This window comes from Topomyia yanbarensis, chromosome 1 (assembly GCF_030247195.1).
Source record: "Topomyia yanbarensis strain Yona2022 chromosome 1, ASM3024719v1, whole genome shotgun sequence".
NCBI lineage: Eukaryota > Metazoa > Arthropoda > Insecta > Diptera > Culicidae > Topomyia > Topomyia yanbarensis.
The window spans coordinates 159279318-159302785 of NC_080670.1; the positions used below are offsets into that span (position 1 = coordinate 159279318).

Here is a 23468-nt window from a genome sequence, read left to right on the forward strand (position 1 = left end):
AGAAACTTAGTTGTCTGTCACAACAGCACATACATATTGTTGGTGTGAAATAGTTGTTGAAATAAAAATTGCTACTTGGGTGACCGTTCATTTCTAAATAAAACCCATACCGATGATGATTTTGACTATTTTGTGGTACCACCATCTTGCTTTCCAAAATGACGTCAATCAATATCCGTATCTGCCGACCATCCACTCGCAAATGACTTCCATATTGATGAAAGTCTTCACTGTTTTGTGGAAACCGGAAGCCGCCATCTTGGTTTTCAAAATGGCGTCAATCATCAATTCCCGTCTTCTACTGATCACCCCATTTCAAATGCCACCCATACTGACAATGGTTTTCATTGTTTCGTTGGAACAGGAAGCCACCATCTTGGTTTTCAAAATGGCGTAAACAACAAATTTTCGTCTTTTGCTGACCACCCGCTTTACAATGACACCATTATTGACGGTGGTTTTCACTGCTTTGTGGAAACCGGAAGCCGCTATCTTTGCTTAGAAAATGGCGAAAAAATCAATTTCTGTCTTCTATTCTTCGAATGACACCCATATTGACAATACTTTTTACTGTTGTGGTAACCGTAAACCGTCATCTTGGTTTTGAAAATGGCATCAATTATAAATTTCCTCTTTCAAATAACACCCATATTGATGGTTGTTTTCACTGTTTTGTAACTGGAAGCCGCCATCTTGGTTTTCAAGTGACCATCTCTTTTCTAATGACACCTATATTGATGACGGTTTTCACTGTTTCTTTGGAACAGGAACCTGCCATTTTGGTTTTCGAATTGGCGTCAAAAACCATTTTCTGGCTTTTGCTGATCGCTAGCGCTTTACAATGACGTCATTATTGGTGGTGGTTTGCACTGCATCTTGGTTTTGAAAATGGCGTCAAAAATCAATTTCTGTCTTCTATTGACCACTCCCTTTCGAATGACACCCATATTGATGATGCTTTTCACTGTTTTGTGGTAACCGGAAATCGCCATTTTGCTTTTCAAAATGGCGTCAATTATCAATTTCCGGCTTTTGCTGACCGTTCTCTTTCAAATAACACCCATATTGATTGTGGTTTTCACTGTTTTGTGGTAACCGGAAGCCGCCATCTTGGTTTTCAAAATGGCGTCAAATGTACATCCGTACGGAACCGGTGCAGGAATGGTCTTGAGGGAGCTGTAGAACCGTATGATTGGAAGAACTTCGCATTTCGTATAAAGCTATGAACCCAAATCGCTGGAATGATAGAAAAATATATACATTTTTTTAGGTTCTCCCGGAACAGTTCTCCGGTGGCCAAGATTGGTCCAATTCATGTCTATTGTGAAGGATCAATGGGAAATAGTCATATGTAGCACATTTCAAAACACAATTACTTAAATTTATGGGATGTTTCTTCAAAACTCGTCCGTCACCCCACTGGGATGCCGGATATACCCCAAGGGAATTCGGATTAATTCCGGAACCGGTCCACGGATTTGAACGCTACTCGGTATATAGAAACTGGACTAAATTCCAGATCTTTTAAAGCCGGTTCCATCCAATTCGGTCAAAAATTGACGAAATGATTGCAACATTTAAACAAAATTTTCAGAAAAATTTTAACTTGGTACTGTAAAGGTTAATATTGAAAAATATACTTCACCTTCCAGTCCCTTGCCAATTAAATGCCGTTACAACAGTCTGTTCATTATTTTGCTTTTTTTTTAATATTTGGATGCATTTGTACTGGTAATACATCTAAAGGGCTAAAAATTTGCTTGTATCAAAACTGAAGGGATATTTTCTTCAGAAAAAAGCTCTACTCTTGTAAGGGTTAAATATCTCGCATGATATTTTTCATTTTGGAGTCTCTCGCTAGAGTTATGCGAAGGTATGGTATAGCAAAGCGTCATTTTTTCGTAACCTGAAAAAACAAGCGAAATCTCTAACGAAAGCCTTGCGATTATTTTTATATTTTTGTAAATTATGCCTATCGTCCATTATGCCTAACGTACTTATGCCTAACGTATGTATGCCAAACGTCGCGCACCCTTCAATTTCGCATCCAACGACCTATTTATCATCAAAATCGGTTGAAAATGGCAGAGTTATCATTTTTTTCCAAATTAACTCGCACTATAAGATGCTATAATTATATCTTCCTTCATTTTCCAATTTCAAGCTCAAAGCTCACACACAAACGTTTCAATATATAGGGGAATTATGGTTAAAACCGACACCTTAAGTTTAACACTTTTTCTGGGTTACCACAAAACCAATAAAATTATAATTTCTATGCAGAATTCTTCTTCAGAAAATTCTTAATAAGGCTTCAATTTGTCAGCGCTTCAAAGAATTTATTTCATTAAGAATTATTGGTAGAAAAAGTGGAAAGCAAAGTGACTTCTTCTAGGCACTGCGGGTAAAACCGACACCCCGTATGGGTAAGATCGACACCCCCTTTAATTTTTTTTCCCTCCACTGTTTATTAAAAATGTGATAAATTAGTGAGTAATAATATTTGTGATGCAAACATGTGGTTTTTTGTAGTTTCATCATGTAGTGAGGGAAAGAGAGTTCGAAAGCGTAGTATTATAAACAAAAGTATTTTATGCTATAGGATTACTTCTTGATATGATTATTTCCAAGTAATCCTTGCGAACATAATTGCAATCTTCAGTGTCATTTTATTTCGAAAGAGAAAATTTGCAAGCGTTTTACATTCTGCTAATAGGATTCATTCACTTATAAGTGACACGCACTTCTTGGTAAAACTACCTTTTTCAGACTTTGATTTTTCGGGACTCTGATCATCAACGATCTACCGGTATACAAAAGATCATTGTCTTGCTGTGATAAAGATCATCTATGACAAATCAAGAGAACACTAGAAATTCGGTTCGATGAGCTTTTAGCAGAAATAGCAAAAGCTTTAGTAGGATCTGATAAGCAAAATTCCAATTTTTGATTTTTAAAGAGACTCATAAGAAATAAACACAATAAAAGTATTTCTGTGTATTTCTGCTATTACTGTAGTGTGCTAATAGTGTAATTGAAGTGTCACAAAAACCCCCAGGGTTTCGTAATGATCCGCAAGTAAATACAACCATCTTAACAACGTGTCGGTTTTACCCTAACCAAAGAGCGCCGGTTTTACCCCAACAGCGAACTTTTTTTTAAAAGCAATACAAAATATTGAATTTCTCAAACTCGTCTTCAATGCAACCAGTTGATCATAGGAAAGGCCGATAATAATAGATCCTGAAAAAAGGTGATTTGAAAAGCTTTTGTTCGGTTAAAACCTTAAAATCTAACATCCAGGCGAGTATGAACGCTGTTGTCGTATGTTTTGTTTATGTTTATGACATTCGGCATACTAACGTAAATCCAATTTGTCTTCAAATGTTCTACATAATCGTACTAACAATAAAGTGTCATCATGAAATGAATAAAAATTTGATTTCTAGGGAAAGTTGTGGGTGTCGATTTTACCCACAGTGTTGGTTTTTCCCATAATTCTCCTACGTATTCAAGCAAAACAAATTTTTTGAAAATTTTATATGGAACTGTCCCCTTAAAAGTTTCTATTTCTAATTTTAAAAGATTCTGTTTCTAATTTGGGAAAAATTTAATAACTCTGCCGTTTTTCACCCGATTTTAATCATAAGTAGATCGTTGGATGCGGAATTAAATATTCTCCCTGAATTACTATTTAAGCAAAGACGCTTCCTGATGAAAATATTTGTAATGAAAAAATCGCAAAATAATAATAGTTTTCATATTGTTGTCCCAAATCCGCATAGTACTTTTAATAAAAAAAACATAACATAGCATACCGTTGGAAGGGTAAATTCTTCTTCTTTCAAAACTTAGAGAATTTAAAATCTATTGAAAAATGACCGCGTAGAAAAATTTTTCGTGCTGTAAACCCTGAAAAATGATTTTTTTACTATAAATCAAGATTTTCAGGGTATATTAAATGGATCAAACGTGGTCTTGTGTTGTATTCGACGAGTTCTACAATCTTTAACAAACCATTTTAAAAGTACATTCGATTTTTTTATTATGTAGCACCGTGTTATTTATTTAATGTATTCATTTTATCCACTTCGTTCATTTTATAATTTTATTAACTTTACTCAATATATCCATTTTGCTACTTTCATTCATTTTAAAATTAAATCGCTTTCTTTATTTTATTAATTTGTTTTTTACGTTTTAACGACATTCAATTAGCTAGAGATTACTGGGTAGGGAAAGTTATAAAACTTAGAGCCATAGTACTCAAGTGAGAGCAAGGATGTGAAGTAAACAGATCGGAAAACTAGAAGTGGCAGGGTCATTAGAACAGGCTTAATATCATGCGGGCTTAATTTTTGCCTTCTGATAATGAGGGTCGAGCTTAGGCAGAATAACTACGAATCACCCGAGTTCACTATCATGTGTCCTGATAAAGGTAGACGTATCTATCTTTACCGTGACAACCGGCTTTATTAATTTGTTTCATTTCATTCCTTTTATTCGTTTTACATGTTTTATTAATTTATTTTATTTTGTTCATTTTTGCGTTCTTCCTATCTCTAGTTGTGTGCGTAGTTCTTGCGGGACATCACGAAGGACTAGATGTTTACTCAGAAACACAAATAGTGTTTTCGTTTTTGGAACTAACATCAAACCGCTAGCGCTAGCTTAGTTCTGTCGTTAAGTTAGTGTCGGATTCTAATGAAAGGAACTCGAAACGCATCCACATAACTAATTTACTGAATAACTCAATTACTCAATCTTCTATGTTACCTTGGATGATTCTGCTATACAATGCTGTTGACTGCTTCCAATTTAAGCACAGAAGAACTGTCATCAGAATTATGCTATTTTTTGAGAAACTCTTCATCACTATGAAAACTTACGATGCATGGAACTACTGTAAATTTTTTCACCATGAATTTACCTGAAACGAGAAAAAAAATGAATTTATTATTTTACAACATTGAGAAAGCCTTCTCGCTCAAGCAATCTAGCTTGGGTGTATTACTAGATATTGAGGGTGCTTTTGACAATGTGTCCTTCCAGTCTATTCTGGAAGCGACGCGCGGTCATGGGATACCTGCATGTATCTCAGGTTGGATAAACGCAATGCTTAGTAACCGCATACTTTGCTCGTCACTGCGACAGGCTGAGATACGGAAGTTGAGTATTTGCGGTTGTCCTCAGGGCGGCGTTCTGTCACCTTTGTTATGGAACTTAGTAGCTGACGGCTTGTTGAAGAAACTCAATGAGCTTGGATTTCCAACCTACGGGTTTGCTGACGATTACCAAATACTAATTACTGGATTTTGCATCGGAACAATCTTTGACTTGATGCAACAGGCATTAAGAGCTGTCGAACAGTGGTGTCGACAAGTTAAACTATCAGTTAACCCAAGCAAAACTTCAATGGTTCTTTTCACGAAGAAGCGAATAACAACCGGGGTTCGTCCCTTGCAGTTCTTTGATTCTGAGCTGCTGTGTGCAGATCAAGTCAAATACGTTGGAGTCATATTGGATTCCAAACTGAATTGGTCTGCTCACATTGAGTTCAGAGTCAAGAAAGCGTGCATGGCCTTCGGGCAGTGCAGACGAACTTTTGGAAAGACCTGGGGTCTCAAACCTAAATACATCTATTGGATTTACACGACAATTGTACGTCCAATACTGTCATACGGATGCCTTGTGTGGTGGCAGAGGGGAGAGGTGGTGACAGTCCAGTCAAAGCTAAACCATCTGCAAAGAATGGCGCTCATGGCGTTGACTGGTGCTTTCACCACGACTCCGACTGCTGCTCTTGAGGCACTTCTAAATATCAAACCATTACACATACACTTAAAACAAGAAGCACTATCATGTGCATACAGACTGCAGGTTACTGGGCTTTGGAACAGTAATCATGTTGATCTTGCTACCAGTCATACACGATTGTGGTCACAAATGGTTACATGGGGTGAAGATATTCTTGCTCCCAGCGATATTACACTCACTTGTAGTTTTCCTTACAGGACATTCCATGTTAAGATTCCCTCTCGAGAGGAGTGGTTGTCTGGCTTTATGGAAAGACAACAACAAACGCAAGTGGTTTGTTACACTGACGGTTCTCTGATGGAGGGACGTGCTGGTGCTGGTGTCTACTGTCGTGAAATGAGACTGGAACAATCTCACTCACTAGGTAGATACTGTACTGTATTCCAAGCAGAAATCTTTGCGATTATGTGCGGGGTGCAATCGGCCCTTCAACTGAGTTTGTCCGGCAGAGTTATAAACTTCTGCTCCGATAGTCAGGCTGCAATCAAGGCCCTTAGCTCAGACAAATCCCGGTCCAAGCTAGTGATCGCGTGCCGAACCCAAATCGAAGAACTAAGCATTGTCAACACTATCTACCTTGTCTGGGTGCCCGGACATTGCGGTATTACTGGAAATGAATGGGCTGACGAATTGGCCAGGGCAGGTTCAGCGATTGACTTCGTTGGTCCTGAGCCCGCGCTGCCAATTTCGACAAGTTGGATAAGGGAAAAAATACGGTCCTGGGCTTCGTCCGAGCACCGCAATTATTGGAGAAATCTACAAACGTGTCGCCAAACAAAGGCGTTTCTAGAACAACCATGCCCAGTGGTTTCGAAAAATCTCTTACATTTTTCGAAGCTCCACTGCGGCATGCTGACCAGGGCTTTAACCGGCCACTGCAAACTCAATTATCACATGGCAACTATTCAGTGCGCTGAGTCTTTTTCATGTGATCCTTGTGAATCCGACTACGGAACCTCATATCATCTGATATGCAACTGCCCAGCGCTAGCGCAATTGCGATTACGAGTCTTCAGCCGTCCTTATATAGACGAAACCATGTTTGGTCGACTGAAACTCAGAGACATACTAAAGTTTCTTATCCAATGTGGTAAAGAGCTTTAGGCTTATTCGCAGGCAAGTTGAACTACTTGTGAGTTTAACTTACCTGTTGTTTATTTTTTGTTTTGTACTGTTATTTTTCCCACCCTTCCAAGTTTACTTCCCCACACCTCCTTGTCCTTTCCTTCCGCTCAGGAAATGATGAAAACACACGGCAAGGCACAAATCCCCGACTATGTACGGGGAACGTGCCATTTGAGCCAATATATTCTGATTCCTGATAGTTCTGTCGTTAAGTTAGTGTCGGATTCTAATGAAAGGAACTCGAAACGCATCCACATAACTAATTTACTGAATAACTCAATTACTCAATCTTCTATGTTACCTTGGATGATTCTGCTATACAATGCTGTTGACTGCTTCCAATTTAAGCACAGAAGAACTGTCATCAGAATTATGCTATTTTTTGAGAAACTCTTCATCACTATGAAAACTTACGATGCATGGAACTACTGTAAATTTTTTCACCATGAATTTACCTGAAACGAGAAAAAAAAATGAATTTATTATTTTAGAATTTAGTTGAATAGAGCAAATCTCTACTAACTTAGAATTAGTTGGATTACAACTTTGAGAAGAGAATCTAAATAAACCTAAACTAGTCGCAAAATGAAGTAAAAACATCACTTTTCTTCGATAATTACGTAGCAAATGTCAAGCCCGCATAGCCTACAGCACATGCAATGATAAAACCGGCAGATGCAGAGCACAAGCTGTTACTGTCCAACTTTCAGTCTGCAGGTGAGCATCGAGAATAGTAAAAAGAAAACTAAATACCTCGAGAAATGTCGATTGTGGTTTTACCTTAGCTTTGCGAGCATCGAGAGCATGTTATAGCAGGCAAGGGAAAAGTGCAGTCTTTGAAGAAAAGCAATTCAAATAACTATTTTTAATTGGAATTGAATCAGTTTGGGAATAGAAGAGAAAAAAAACTTTTCCGTTCTTTTACATCTTTCAAGCTTATTCTGAGGAAACTTAATATCAAACAAACCCATTTCGTCAGACACAAAAAATAACAAAAAAAACTAGTATACCACACAAAAAAATCGGCGCTCGCCTACCGAAGCAAGATTTATGTTCAACTAAGACCAGGCAGCGCGCCATCCTCTTCTGTTTTTCCGGAGATGCGATGCGTATATGTACTACTGCCGGCTGGTAATGCCCCCGTTTCGAGCGCTGCATTCGGTTTCGACTTGGGTGGTCAGCCACAGTCGGTGAATTTGAAGGGATCAAGTGGGATAGAATTTCCTTCGCAGTTTGGTCGGTGTATGCTGGCGGTACCTTTCAGCCAGGTTGATGAACAAAAGGGGGGAACGTGAAAACCAAGAACGGAATGTTGCATCAGTGCGGATCTTTGTACCTACTGGTGGGGTGTTTTTGTTCAACGCAGTGGATTTAGACAAGCCTTTTGTGCAGACTCATTTGCATTTGGGTGTTTATAAGCTATAGACGTTTGTCTATAGTTTAGTTGGAAAAATAGTTTTGTTTTTGATTTATACTGTGTTCATACTAGAGTTAAAACATGTTATAATAATTAACAACAGAAAAAATGTCATCAAGATTGCGTTAAACACGTTTTAACTCATAGTGTGAATGTAGTATTACTCTGTTTAGTAATCAAGTATTTCCTTCTATTTGGTGTCATCGAATTTACTCCAACCTAAAAAACACAGCCTGATAATGGGAAGGGTCAAAGCATGTCGCTGGAACGGACCAAAGTCATTACCAGCCAATATAACAGCTTGCGGACGAGTGCTGGTTGCCTGCAGTCCCAGCATGAACATCATATTATGCTTGCCATGACAACACGCCGTCGCGACGTCTCATAATAGTAATAATCATTTCGTCGCTTCTATTGTATATGAAGAATAGACTATTTATACGCTGTTTCAGGCTTGGCAGTTTGATGTCATGGGCGCGACAGTTGAGGATACTTAGATGGTCACCATGTTGATGATAATGATAATTTGTTGTGAAAATTACATAAACCGTCGCATAGACACACTATAAACCTTTTCCAACAAGTTCTAGAATTCTACTAATATAACAGACAATAAAAACATCAATCTGACCCCCTTATTCATTTCGATATAAATTTCTCAATCCGAACTAATATCGAACATCATTCTTCTCGAAAGGCCGGATCAAAGAATGTCCTTTCAGCGAGAAAGAAAATTAAATTTCCAGCACACCTTTCTGTGTACGAGCTGCACACAATGCTGCAGTAGGAAAAGGGAAGTCGTTTTTCACATGAATGGCAAGTCAGTATGCACCTAAATACGAAACGATTTGTATGGATGCTGTGCAGCAAAGATATAGAGATGGTGAAAGACGGACGGAGCTTTCGATCAATTGCCCGTGGCAGTACACCACAACAGCATATAAGCCATCGCGAAGAAGTAAAAGCAATACCTGCCGGTTGCAACATGCTCTATACAGCATCACTGTTGGCTGTATTGGGGGGAGAAATACGGTATAACCACCCCCTCACAGCCAGCATCGTTTTCCAAAAAGGTTAATGTACCACTGCATGCACCGTCCGTACAGCTTTGACCAATGTTTAATCTCGCTTCTTTTGAAACTTTTCATAAGCCAGCATAAAGCAGCTTTTCAATCAAATCGACTGACGAAAAAAGGGTACCTTTAGGTAGCTGGGTGGAGAACGGCAGTAATAACTTCATTTCGGGGAGGCGTATATTATCAACCTCCGATGCCCGTCAGCTAGACCGAAAATAGGTATGGTCAGTTCATGAGGGCGGACAGGGTTTATAATAAACCCGCAAGTACAGAATCAGCACAAAGAAAATAATCGTTGGGCCAACAAAAAAAGGGTCCATAAATAGAGGCATTTACGCGAAATTCAAAGTAAGTACAAAATACACGCATTTAAAAGATTCAACAATAAGACGGATTCTTTTAGGATTTTTAAAAAAATAATACAAAGGGTTGTGTACGACTCACGACCACGGCGATATTAAAATAGAAGCTATTTTCACGCACGTGCACTGTAATCCGCTAACGAATGATTTTTTATTTATTAACAGATTAAGGCCGAAGTGGCCTGTGCCGTATACAAAAGATTCCTCCATTCCACTCGGTCCATGGCCGCGCGTCGCCAGCCACGCAGTCTGCGAAGGGTCCGCAAATCGTCTTCCACCTGGTCGATCCATCGTGCTCGCTGCGCGCCACGTCTTCTTGTACCGGTCGGATTGCAATTGAGAACCGTTTTCACCGGGCTATTGTCCGACATTCTGGCTACGTGCCCGGCCCACCGTAGTCGTCCGATTTTCGCGGTATGACAGATGGGCGGCTCCCCCAACAGCTGATGCAACTCATGGTTCATTCGCCGTCTCCATGTGCCGTCTTCCATCTGCACTCCACCGTAGATGGTACGCAGCACTTTCCGTTCGAAGACACCAAGTGCGCGTTGGTCCTCCACGAGCATGGTCCAGGTCTCGTGCCCGTAGAGAACTACCGGTCTAATCAGCATCTTGTAGATGGTCAACTTCGTACGACGGCGAACTCTGTTCGACCGAAGTGTCTTGCGGAGGCCAAAGTAAGCACGATTTCCTGCCACGATGCGTCTACGAATCTCTCTGCTGGTATCATTGTCGGCGGTCACCAGTGAGCCCAAGTACACGAACTCTTCAACCACCTCGATTTCGTCGCCACCGATGCAAACTCGAAGCGGGCGGTTCTCATTTTCTTCTCGTGAACCTCTTTCTATCATGTACTTTGTCTTCGACGTGTTGATGGCAAGTCCGACGCGCTTGGCTTCTCTTTTCAGTCTGATGTAGGCTTCCTCCATCTTCTCAAAATTTCGTGCAATAATATCAACGTCATCGGCGAAGCCAAGTAGCTGAACGGACTTTGTGAAAATCGTACCACTCGTGTCGATCCCTGCTCTTCTTATTACACCTTCCAGCGCGATGTTGAATAACAGACACGAGAGACCATCACCTTGCCGTAACCCTCTGCGTGATTCGAAGGGACTCGAGAGCGTCCCTGAGACACGTACTACGCACATCACCCGATCCATCGTCGCCTTCACTAATCGCGTCAGTTTGTCCGGGAATCCGTACTCGTGCATAATCTGCCATAGCTGATCTCGATCGATAGTGTCGTATGCGGCTTTGAAGTCGATGAACAAATGATGTGTGGGCACATTGTACTCGCGGCATTTCTGCAGTACTTGACGAAGAGCGAACACCTGGTCCGTGGTAGATCGTTCGCTCATGAAACCCGCCTGGTACTGCCCCACGAACTCTCTTGCAATTGGTGATAGTCGACGGCATAGTATTTGGGAGAGTACCTTGTAGGCGGCGTTCAGCAGGGTGATTGCTCGGTAATTACAGCAATCCAGCTTGTCGCCCTTTTTGTAGATAGGACACACGACACCTTCCATCCACTCCTCCGGTAAAATCTCCTCCTCCCAAATCTTGGTAATCACCCAGTGCAGCGCTTTAGCCAGTGGCTCGCCACCGTGTTTTAGTAGCTCGCTTGGTATTTGGTCAACCCCAGCGGCTTTATTATTTTTGAGCCGGCTAATCTCCTCCTGGATTTCTTGGAGATCCGGAGCCGGTAGGGTAATGTCTTCCGCGCGTGCTCCCAGGTGCGTTACCGTGCCATCCTCGTCGTCTGCTGCATCGCCGTTCAGGTGTTCTTCGTAGTGCTGCCGCCACCTCTGGATCACCTCACACTGGTCCGTGAGAAGATTCCCGTTTGTATCTCTGCACATGTCGGCCTGTGGTACGTGGCCCCTGCGCGAGCGGTTCAACTTCTCGTAGAATTTCCGTGTGTCTTTAGCGCGGTACAGCTGCTCCATCGCTTCGCGATCTCGGTCTTCCTGCTGGCGCTTTTTGGTCCGGAAAACCGAGTTCTGTTCCGTGCCTGTTTATATCGCGCCTCGTTCGCCATCGTGCGGTGTTGCAGCATTCTCGCCCATGCTGCTAACGAATGATTGACTTATTTAAAAACTGAAGAGTATGTAGATTTTTGATTGATTAATATTAATTCGCTCGCGAAAAATGTTGCATTTTAATATCACTGTGGTCGTTAATAGAACAAAATCCTTTAATTTTCTGTGTTCTTTTGAAGATTCTGACATTTATTAGAATGCTCTTATAGTTCAGAAAATATATTGTTAACGATACTCAAGTGAAGTGTGTGTTTATCGACTGATGAATAAATGAAATTATACTTCAGGCGTTCACACGCGTTGTGAACTGTTTGGATTTAGTGTCAAACTGGTGCCAATTCGGTGTTAGTTTGGATATATCGTCTAACTGGCAGCAAGTAGGTGTCAGTTACTCACGAGTGGAACACCAAACAATAAAATCCAACTTTCCAAAGTTAAGTTAAGGGAAAACATTAAAGTTGCATACTCGCAGCCGTTTGGCTCTCATACCCCTATACTCGTCAGCGACCAAGAGCTTCTATGCTTGACTAACCGAGACATCACTCGGTGCCAGCCAGTTGGCTTAGGCGTTAACCTATGTTGTGTGAGCTGTTGTTTGAATGTATTGTCTTACTGGCAGAAAGTTGGTGTCAGTTACTGACGAGTTGAACTCGAAATATTAAAATCCATCTTTTCAAAATTAATCGAATAATTGCAAAATTATAACAATGTAAGCCTTTCACAGTTTCACTAAAGGGGGTACCACATCAAATTACATCACGAACAAAAAAAACGCTGTAGAAAATAATCCATTGAATATTTTCTCTTGACAAGTTGGGTAGAATTAGTTTAGAGTGTATTGTTTACACAGTATTTTTATCGCTGTCAGTTTTTCGAAAATAGGAAAAGCAACGTCGCGAATTGATTTTTTACAAGCACCTGGAAAATTCTCAATTCTCACATTGGGACATCGAAAAACAACTCGAAACGTGCAGTCAACGGTGAATCGTGTGATTAAACGTTACTACCAAACTCTGAGCATCGAACGGAAGGAGAAATGCGGTCAGAATGGATGTTCTATTAGTGATCAGTATCACAATCATGTAGTGAAAGAGTTTAAACGCAATCCCAATGCTTCGGCCAGGGATGCAGCCAAAAAGTTGAATCTGTCCAAGTCTTTAGTTCAGAGAGCTAAATACCGGAAGGGAGCGCATACGTACAGTGCAGAAGTCTCCAAATCGTGACGAACGGCAAAATATGGTGGGAACGTCACGGGCCCGGAAACTGTACACCCAGATGCTAACGAAGCCTTATACGTCAAGGCGGACTTCTGGCAGCTTCCGGGGCTACTGTTCTTCACTGCCCAGCATAAATTTGATGTTCCGGGGGAAGTAAGGAAGCAGTATCTTTCAAAGTTTTCCAATAAATACAAGATTTATCAAGCGATTTGCTTATGTGGCAAACGGAGTTCGCCGTTCGTGACTACCGGCACCGTAAACGGGGAGATGTACCTCAAGAAGTGTCTACAGAAGCGTCTGCTTTCTATTTTGAAGCAACACGAGGGTCTTACCATCTTCTGGCTGGATCTAGCTGCGGGCCACTATTCAAATGTTTTTCTGGAGTTGTACAAAGGGGTCACTTTCGTAACTAGACATGAACCCCTACCCCATCGAACTAGACATGAACCAACCCATCGAAAAATACTGGGCAATTATGAAGTAGGCACTACGGAAGCATCCCAAGGAAGTCAAATCTTAATAAAGATATGAAAAAAGTGGGTTCAGGAGCTGGCCGGCCGAAAACCGGTTATCATTGGTGGACACTTCAACATCTGGACTGTGTCATGGAGCAGTAAAGTAACGAACCCAAGATGGTATATCCTGCAGGAAGCTCTAGCGAAGTTGAACGTACGATTGTGCAATGAAGGTTCCGTTAACACATTTCGAAGAGACAGGAGTCTATCACCGATGTCGCACTGACGGACAATATAGATTGGAGAGTATGCGAGAAGTGCGCATAACGAACACCAGGCAATTAGCTACTGTATTGGCCAACGGAACCACTGTTGCAGCACGGAGAAAGATGACCGGCGAGGGTAAGTGGAAGACAAAAACTTTCAACAAAGACCTCTTCGTCGAGGCATCTCGGTTGGACGGCGTGACCGAGAATATGGATACGGTTGATCTAACAAGAAGGATTGTGGCGGCTTGTGACGCTACAATGCCGCGAAAACTGCTACCACGCAAAATAAACGGCGTCCAGCTTACTGGTGGAACGAGACGCTTAGTACACTACTTGTCCCTACTTGTCTCAGAGCCAGAAGTCGGGCTCAAAGAGCAATGTCGGAGACAGATAGAGAAGAGCGTAAGGCACCGTTTCGGGAAGCAAGGGCCGCTTTAAAACGGGAGATAAGGCTTAGCAAGTCAGATTGCCACAAGAAGCTGTGCCAAGAAGTAGACGCCAATCCCTGGGGCGACGCATATCGAGTCGTGATGGCGAAAATGAAGGGCCCGACGACGCCAGCCAAAATGTGCTCGGGTAAACTGAACACCTGTACGGCGAAGAATAAGGAGCATAAACGGACGATCAGCAGATGAGTAACGATAAGCTTGCAGAAGCATCGAAGCGACTGAAATCAAAGGAAGTACTCGTTCCTGATGGAATACCACACATGATGCTGAAAGTTGTGATCCTTGAATGTTACCCGGGCGTGTTCAAGATGGTGTTGCAGAAGTGTCTAGTCTAGACGAAGGCAACTTCCCCGAAATGTGGAAGAAACAGACGCTGGTGTTGCAACCAATGCCAGGGAAACTCCCGGGCGATAAGGCCTCGTATATGTTTGCTGAATACACTCGGAACACTCCTGGAAAGAATCATACTTAACGGGCTGACGAAACGCACGGAGGGCGAGCGCGGACTGTCCAAGATGCAGTTCGGTTTCCGCCAAGAGGCATCGACATGGATGCAATTCGGCCAGTGTTCGAGAGTGCGATGTAGGTATCTAAATGGAGGCGAAGATGAGATCGTTACTGCGCTGTCGTCACGATAGATGTGAAGAATACAGCCGGGGAGGAATGAAGGAAAGGTGGACCTACCAGCTCATCCCAAACCTGTCGATGTGAGTCAACAGAAAGCACGGAGAGGTGAACTTTCAACTGATACAGCTCCTGTTGGGTCACGGCTGTTTCAGGAAGCATCTTCATCCGGTTCGGGCTCGCAACGTCGCCATTGTGATCGGAGTTTGAAATTCGACAACATGCTTGGGAATAACACGGTGAGCCACATTGTGCAATCTATATTGATCCCTGCAGATCTTCTGGGGAAGGAAGGAATGTTAGTCCGATACATGTCGCTGCTAGAGACCGAGAAATTCTCTGCATCTCCACATGTATCACGGGAAGGGGCGATTTGTTGGTAAGTGTGCCAGTAGCGATATCATGTAAAAATTGCTCTGGGCAACCGGATGCCAAGAATTTTAGAAATTTATCATTTGTTGTATTAATGCGATTGTTCAAATAAGTGACTTCAACTCCGGATAGCCGACTATGAGGCATTTTGCTTATACTTATAGCGATCGTTCAATTTTCTATCACGCGGCGAATTTTTCGTGTATTTTGTCGTGCCAACGTTAACTTTTCCAGGCTAGTTTACGGGGTTATATACACTTTAAATCGGTCACACTCAGTGGTTTTTTCACGATATTTATAAAGCAACTAGTTAAAGTCTTATTGGAATCAGGTAAATGGTATCGAACAGAACATGTTTTCAGGTGTTTATAAAAATAAAGTGTGAAATTAATAAAATAGAACGAATTTACGGTTGTTGCCCCTTACTGTTTTTATAGATGAATAAAACGAGTGTGCGAATAAAAACTAGGTTAATGGTACAGCTTATCTGATAATGTTATTCGCAAACTTCTAGTGCCAGCCTTATTAAAATCAGGACTATGCCAAAACTTCTCTTTTCTTGCGCCGGAGAAGTTTTGAAACCAGCGTCAAAAATTGCCACCTTTCCATGCAAACTATCTAGGCAATTATGAAACTTTGACCCTTCCTCTGAACGCCGGCAGATTTATTTTCATACACCCTTCGTTAGTAAGATACTTCGTTTGAACGTTCGGAATGCCGGCAGTCATCTGGGAAATGTTTCATAAATAATTCACATATCATTAAGTGGAAGCCGCAAATATGCTTCCTCCGTACGAAGAAGTCCTCCGCTGAAGCGATCCCGTCATCAGCAGTTTATCGGAGGCTTCTGGTTCGGCCCGCTCTGGTTGCTGTATTACTCTGTATGCAACAGCGAGCCACTCGAAATGCCTTCTCAAATATTAATAACAAACTTGCTACAAAGACATAACTTTTCTTTCGCCATAAAGCTATCACTGGATGCCCGAAGAGCTAGTGCTGTGCAATAGCTGACAGACTATTAGCACTGGCTGGGAGCGCAACAGCGGCATTCTGTTCCGTCTGCTGGTTTGTGTAAGCAACACGCTAGTAGTGGGTAACCTCCGACCGACGCAGTAGAATTTATTTGCAAAGTTTGCTAAAAAAACCGATAGTAGTGGTACATTTATAAACAAATGGGGTACGACGATCTTAGTTCAGCAGTGCCCACGGCAGACACAATACCGTGGCAGGAATGATTATATCACAGATCATAATGAATGCATCTTTCGAGAATTTCGGGGCTTTGAGAAATGATGCTATCACATGCGGAAAAAGTAAGTTGGTTGCGAGGATAATGGGTGAAAATAAAATTTACGGTTATTATTGATGGCATGAATAATGAATATCATTAACTTAATACAATCGCATAAAAACTCGACTAAGCAAATAATATAATCTCAGTTCTAGTGCTAAAACAAAATCAATTTTTGAATTGTGCGATCAAACATAATAACTATTAGAAACCAATTTAACATTGGTTCTTTTGCCTATTTTTGAAACCTAACCTAACCTGTGCGCGGTAAAAAAAGTTACGTGAGTTGCGTACAAGGCAATCGACTTACCAACTTCGCTATTTTCGGCAATTATTTTTCTTGAAAAATCAAAAGTAATCTTAAAACTCCTAATTGTCCCGATTTGTAAGTGCTTTGTTATTTTGAAGCGATTTTACCGACCATACACATTCCGACAAACTATTTTATCAGAAAGATACGGGCTTACTGGCGCAACTGCTACTAATTCATCCATTTCGATTACCGCCCGAAAAGATAAATATCAAACGTCTCCCCCTGCCAACGCCACGCAGTCAGTGAGGTAAAGTTACACGAACGACGAGTGATGACTCTGAGTCAGCCTGTTTCTGGTTTCGTCGCCTCTCAAGCTAACTCAGCATCCCAACCGTCGTGTTGTGCGATCGTTCACTCGTCCTGGAAATTTCACTGTCTACTTTTAACAATTATACATACCAATGAATTCCACACAGAACGGCTCGTTTCATTGTGTATGGGGAGCCAATGCAACTGGTATTCTTGGTGCAAAGTTTAGTGTCTAAGGTACACGTTTACAGTTGGATCCAAGTTTTCACCAATAATTTGTCAACAAACATATCAAATTAAAATTTTTAAATTTTATTTTGACCATTAGTTTAACATCATTAAGATCGGACCTTTGATCGATTTTGGCATTGTGCTCATGAATTGACAGTTCGTTTTTTTTGTCGTTCAAGCCTACAACTTCAACTTTAGCTGGTATAGCACTACTGCAAATACAAAAACGACAATTTATAATGTTGTTAGCGCAAAAAGAAGTCCAACTGTAGCTTCAAAATCTTCGAATCGGTTGCTGCATGCGCGTAAACCAGACACGCTCAGAAAGACGATTCGCTCCCAATGCAACTGCGTTTATGTTGGGCGGTGTACGACTTCCAGCGATAAATAAAACAATGTTCTCCAAATATTTTCACGTAACAGAATGTAGCGTATAGTGTGTAAAGGGGAAAAGAACATAAAACGTAGTAAAGAAATTATACAAATCAGTTTATTGAAAATATACACTGTGACAGTGAGCATTTTGTTGTTTATGTTTCGCGTTCAGTCGAATTGATACGATATGAGACTGTCTGCGTATCCACCAATAGAGGAAGTAAACATTTATAGAGTCAATGTCTCTATAAATGTTTTCGGTTACTTGTGATGAACCGATCGTTCAGAGGTATACCGCAGGGAAGATTCTTGGAACTAGTAAACTTTGTGGTCAGAGTTATTTTTTATTCTTTTTTTTCAAATTTGTTTTTTTTTAAATCTCTAAGAATAGATTTTCGTAATGTTAGGAGCAAGGATGGCAAGCGCGCCACTTGATCTGACGATCTTCAAAACCCTGGAAACATAGAATCTATATTACCTTCTCATATATTCTAATCATATTTGATACATATACGAAAACAATGTTAATAATGTTTGGTATTTCATTATGTACATAACAGCAGCGGATTTCAGAATCGACAGCAAAGGCCCTTATTTCACATAGATAAAGCTAATCTGAGTTTGAACACATGCAATTGTAAACGGTTAATTATCGGATTTCGGACTAATAACTAGTTACATCTGTACTCTTGCGTGAATAGTATAAGACTGCCTTAAGTATATTGAAAATGAGAGAGTGAGGTTTGTCTTCGGATGATATGATTGATAGGGTGGTTCCAAAATTTAAATTTAAAATTGGAATTCTGTTATAACGGACACCACAGGTTAAATCCCGCCCGGCGATCTTTTACTCAGTCTTCCGAGTCATCGGAACTCAAAATTTCTTCTTCACTGTCTTCCACCAATGCGTTGACGGACCAGGGCTTCATCCGATCAGACGCAAAGATAGTTGACGTCTTCTTCTGCTTCAACTGTACTCCTGGCGCATCCACAATTAGGTATCGGTCATTTCCCAGGGCCTTCTGGATTAGGTACGGCCCTTTGTATCTCGGCTCCAACTTCTTGCTGAATCCAGTAGTTTGTGGATCCTTTTCCACGAGCACGAGTTCACTTTCGAAGTACTTCCTAGCTGGACGTCGCGCCTTGTCGAAGTAATGTTTCTGCTTCTGTTGCTCCTTTTCAATTCTGGAACTCACGGCACGTTTCAACGTTTCTGCATCAGTAGCTGGGACCTCGGCGTTGAACATCATCAACAGTTGATTCTGCATAATGTCCCGTGGATTATAGTTAAACAGCAACGTGTGCGGGGAGACCTTAGTCGTGTCGTTGACCATGGTGTTCAATCCCCACTGAACCATCCGGAGATGCTTGTCCCAGGATTTATCGTCGTCCTTCACCATGCAGCGTACTGCATCGAGTATACTTCGATTCTCGCGTTCAACCTGTCCATTTGCACGTGGGGTTCCAACGGCGACCTTGACGTGCGATATTCCTGCATCAGCGCAGAAGGTTTCAAATTCTCTGGAAGTGTATGCTGTCCCACGGTCGGTGATTATGCGTCTCGCCATCCCAAAAATCGCAAACACTTCGTTCAGCATCTGGATCACTGGAATTGTCTTCGTGTTGCGAACTGCCTTCACTACGACGTATTTTGTAAAACCGTCAACCAGCACAATGATATATTCGTTCAATGACGATGAACGAATGAACGGGCCGAGATGGTCCAGGTGGATTGTATCGAACGGCACCGCAATCTTGGCTATCGGGTGCAATTCGCCTTCCTTCGCTCCACCTTTCGCTTTGACATAGGCACAGTGCACGCACGATCCAATGTAGCGCTTCAGGTAGCTTCTCATTCTGCGGAACCAAAAGCACTTCCTCATCGCCTCCAGTACTTTCTCCACTCCTTTGTACCCCAGATCGTCGTGGTAATTGCAGGCAATCCGCCAACGTGCCCTTGTAGGTACTACCCACTTCAATCCATCCTTGCACTTTTTCATCACGCCCTCGTCCTTCAGAGCGTACTCCTTATGAATCTGCTTTTCTCGGTTGTCGACTGGGGATTTCGACAAGATTTTCATGATCTCGAACAACTTTTCGTCTTCTCTCTGCACCAGCTTCAGCCATTCGTCTTCTTTAATGCTCACTTCCATCACGTGGGCCATGACCGGTTCCGGCTCATCCGACTCTGGTTCGAACACTGGATTACGGCTTAAACAGTCTGCGTGTTTCATCTTCTCACCCTTTCTGTGCACTAACTCAAAATCGTATTCTTGGAGCTTCAGCAACCACTTGCCCACTACCGGTAACATCACCTTCTTGGCCATCGTTTTCTTCACCGCTTCGCAATCGGTCACTACTATAAAGCGTCTTCCCAAAAGGTATTTTCGGTACCTTTCCACTGACTCTACTACCGCTAATGCTTCCAGTTCGTAACTATACTTCTGGCTTTCAATCGGTGACGTTTTTCGGCTGAAATATCTTATAGGATGCAAACCGTCCTCCATACACTGCAACAGTATTCCAGACAATCCATGCGAACAAGCGTCTGTGTGCACTTCAATGTTTCTCCCCGGATCGTACATCACCAGTACTGGTTGGTTCACTAAAGCTTCTTTCAATGCTCTGAAGGCAAGTTCTTGTTCTTCTTCCCACATGAACGGTTCATCTTTCTTCGTCAACCGCGTTAACGGTTCGGCAACTATGCTAAACTCCTTCACGAACCTCCGAAAGTAATTGGCAAGGCCCAAGAACTCACGGATATTGCGTACGGTCACTGGTTTTGGAAATTCACTGATCGCCCGAACTTTGTCTTTTCCCGGTCGTATTTCACCTTCATTGACCTCGTGTCCCAGAAAATCGAGTTTCGTTTTCAAGAACTGAGTTTTTTCTAGGTTCACTGTTAGTCCAAATTCACTCAAACGCTTTAACAGGGCTTCGAATTTGTTCAACATATCGTCCACATCTTGCCCACCGAAAATAGCGTCATCGAGATACACTACCAGTCCAATCGAACGGAGGGGAGCAATGACCGTGTTGATCATTCTTTGAAACACTGCACTACCATTACTAAGCCCAAAAGGCATTTTGACGTACTCAAAGTGTCCGTACGGCGTCGAGAACGCAGTAAACTTTCGACTATTTTCCGCTATCGGGGATTTGATGGTAGCCACGGAACAAATCTACAGCCGTGAATAGTCGGCCGCCAACTAATCGATTTAGGCAATCTTCGATAATTGGCATCGGCCATGAATCCTTCACTGTTCTAGCATTCACAGCCCGATAATCGACGACCATGCGCCAATCACCATTTTTCTTACGCACTAACACTGTCGGACTATTGTACGGAGAACTAGATGGCTGGATAATATTCGCGGACAACAAGTCATTTACAGTACTCTCCACCACTTTTTCTCGCGAATACTCCATTGGATACTGCTTTGTATGTATCGGTTTTTCGGCTCCGATAACGTCTATCACCATCTCACATCCCTTGGCGGTACCCATTTCACTATAGTTTTTTGCGAAACAATGTCGATAACACTTTATCAGCTCCAGTATTTTCTCCCGCTCTGCATCAGCTCCTTCCACGTTGATCTCTTCGGCGACTATCGGCTCGAAGCCTGGATACTGCACACGTCACCCTGCGCCCCTCTCAGTAAGAGTTGGCCTTGTCGATCGTCGCTTCGCTGCTCTGCAATCTTCTCGATCCGCACTCTACCCCTTTCCTTCACAAATCTAATATCCTCTCGATCGAGAACATCTCTCCCGACGATCATCGAATTGGCTTGAACTCGATTGGGGACCACACACACTTCGGTTTCCATTTCGATCCCGTCCAGCTGGATCACTTCCACACTCTTCTGTCGAACGTGTACCTTATTGCCAACAAAACCCACTAGTGCGATATCACATGGCTCGATGCTGTTCAATACACTAGCGCAGCTTTCCTTGATAGTGGTTACTGCCGATCCACAATCATATAGTGCATCGATTTCGTGCCCGCCAATGATCACCGATTTCACGAAATTACTCGACTGACGAATTTCTTGCATTGGTCGAGGGACTTGTTTCACACCACTTTTATTGCAGTTTTTTGCTATATGGCCCCTCTGGTTACATCGATAGCACTCAAAGTTTGCGTGAGATTTTTGGGGACTCTTCACACTGCAGTTGGCGGCAACGTGACCTTCACCATTACAGCTATAGAACTTGATATTGGTGTTCAAAGCTCCCGGAGCTTTCACTGGCTTCGAACTAGAGGCACGCACACTATCGGTTGGTTTCAGTTCTCTTACTTCAGCCAACCATTTCAATTGTTTGAGCAGCTCCGGTAAAGTGCTCGCTTGAGCAATACTACCGAATTTCCCTTCTAGACCCAGCACAATGTATTTGATGGTGGCCTCATTCGGCAACTTCCCCTTTCTACCCATGGCTACCTGACTGTAGTAATAGGTCTCAAGACTCTCATGCGGCGTCTTCTTTCGGTTCATCATGGCCTGATGGATACTAACGACGTCGACAGACGTTGGGAAATCCCGAACGAGTGCAACTTTGAATTCGTCCCACGTGTTCACCGCAACGCCACTGAACCACAGCTTGGCCGCGCCATGAAGGTTTAGAATTCCACACTGCAACTTCCATTCTGCGTCACCCCGGTAGAGAGTTGCCGCCTTCTCAATGGAATCAATCCACTGCTGAGCCGTAGGTGTAATCGGTACATCTGGATCAAACGGAACAACGAGATCCTTCACATCTCGGACATCGAAACGACGCTGGGCATTTCCCTGCGCCATATCCGTCACTTCACGAATCAGCGCCTTCATCGCATTTTGTTTTTATAGCGCGGGTCTTTCAACAAAAGATCTTCGAAATGTTCACGTGTATCGACTGGGGAACTAAAACTGTCACTATCGGAATCGGTATCTTTATCTACACCTGTTGGGTAACTTTCCTGGCTCAATCCACTGCCTCCAGCCTCTTCTTGGCTGCCCGTCACACCAACCACGCTTTCAGCAACGCTTTTAGATATTTTCTCCAACGCCTTATCGGCTTCGTTCATCACACCGAAAGGCACCAATTCCGAAATTACTTTTCGTTCCAGTGATCAACTTATTCACGCATCTCAATATTCAAGTCGCGATCCCGAAAACAAAATCGATCCTGTCTACAGTTTTGTAAACGGTTAATTATCGGATTTCGGACTAATAACGAGTTACATCCGTACTCTTGCGTGAATAGTATAATACTGCCTTAAGTATATTGAAAATGAGAGAGTGAGGTTTGTCTTCGGATGATATGATTGATAGGGTGGTTCCAAAATTTAAATTTAAAATTGGAATTCTGTTATATAATGTACACGTGAGAATTAATTTAAAGATTTTAGTAAGTTTGGTGTTTACTATTGAAGCCGTGGGAGCTAGGTTCTCGGAAGGACTCCCCGTCAGAATCACTTACTACAATTGCAGACGAAACGGGGAATGTCTCCTACTAAAACACTGCTTAAGGCCAATTGCGGTGGGCCGTGATTCTAAATGTGATATTCCTTGTATGGTTAACCGTAGAGGTAGCGATCGCGAGTATAATCGCGAAGGATTCGAGCGTTTGTACGTTAACGTGTTCGATAGCGTGGGTGTTTGCAAGTCGCGTGTGCTAGCGTGGATGTAACTTTGCGTGTATAAATTCGATCTAATAACTGTGTGCCCATTCGCATATTTGCGTGTGTTCATAGATAATCGTGCGCGGACCGTGAATTTGATGCTTAATCTTCGGTGTATGGTTCAGATG

General features: G+C 42.3%; 1 protein-coding gene across 11 annotated transcripts in view; it reads right to left on the bottom strand.

Moving 5' to 3' along the window:
- Window positions 1-23468, bottom strand: part of LOC131679090 (protein sidekick) — a 245334-nt gene that overhangs the window by 107953 nt on the left and 113913 nt on the right. Inside the window, exon 1 of one of the 11 annotated variants that reach the window (XM_058959700.1) lies at window positions 4777-4840. The exons of the other annotated variants lie outside the window; for them this stretch is intronic. Coding sequence (XP_058815683.1) covers window positions 4777-4840 — 64 coding nt within the window. Of the gene's footprint in view, window positions 1-4776; window positions 4841-23468 lie in introns of those variants that run through there. 11 annotated transcript variants of the gene reach the window in all.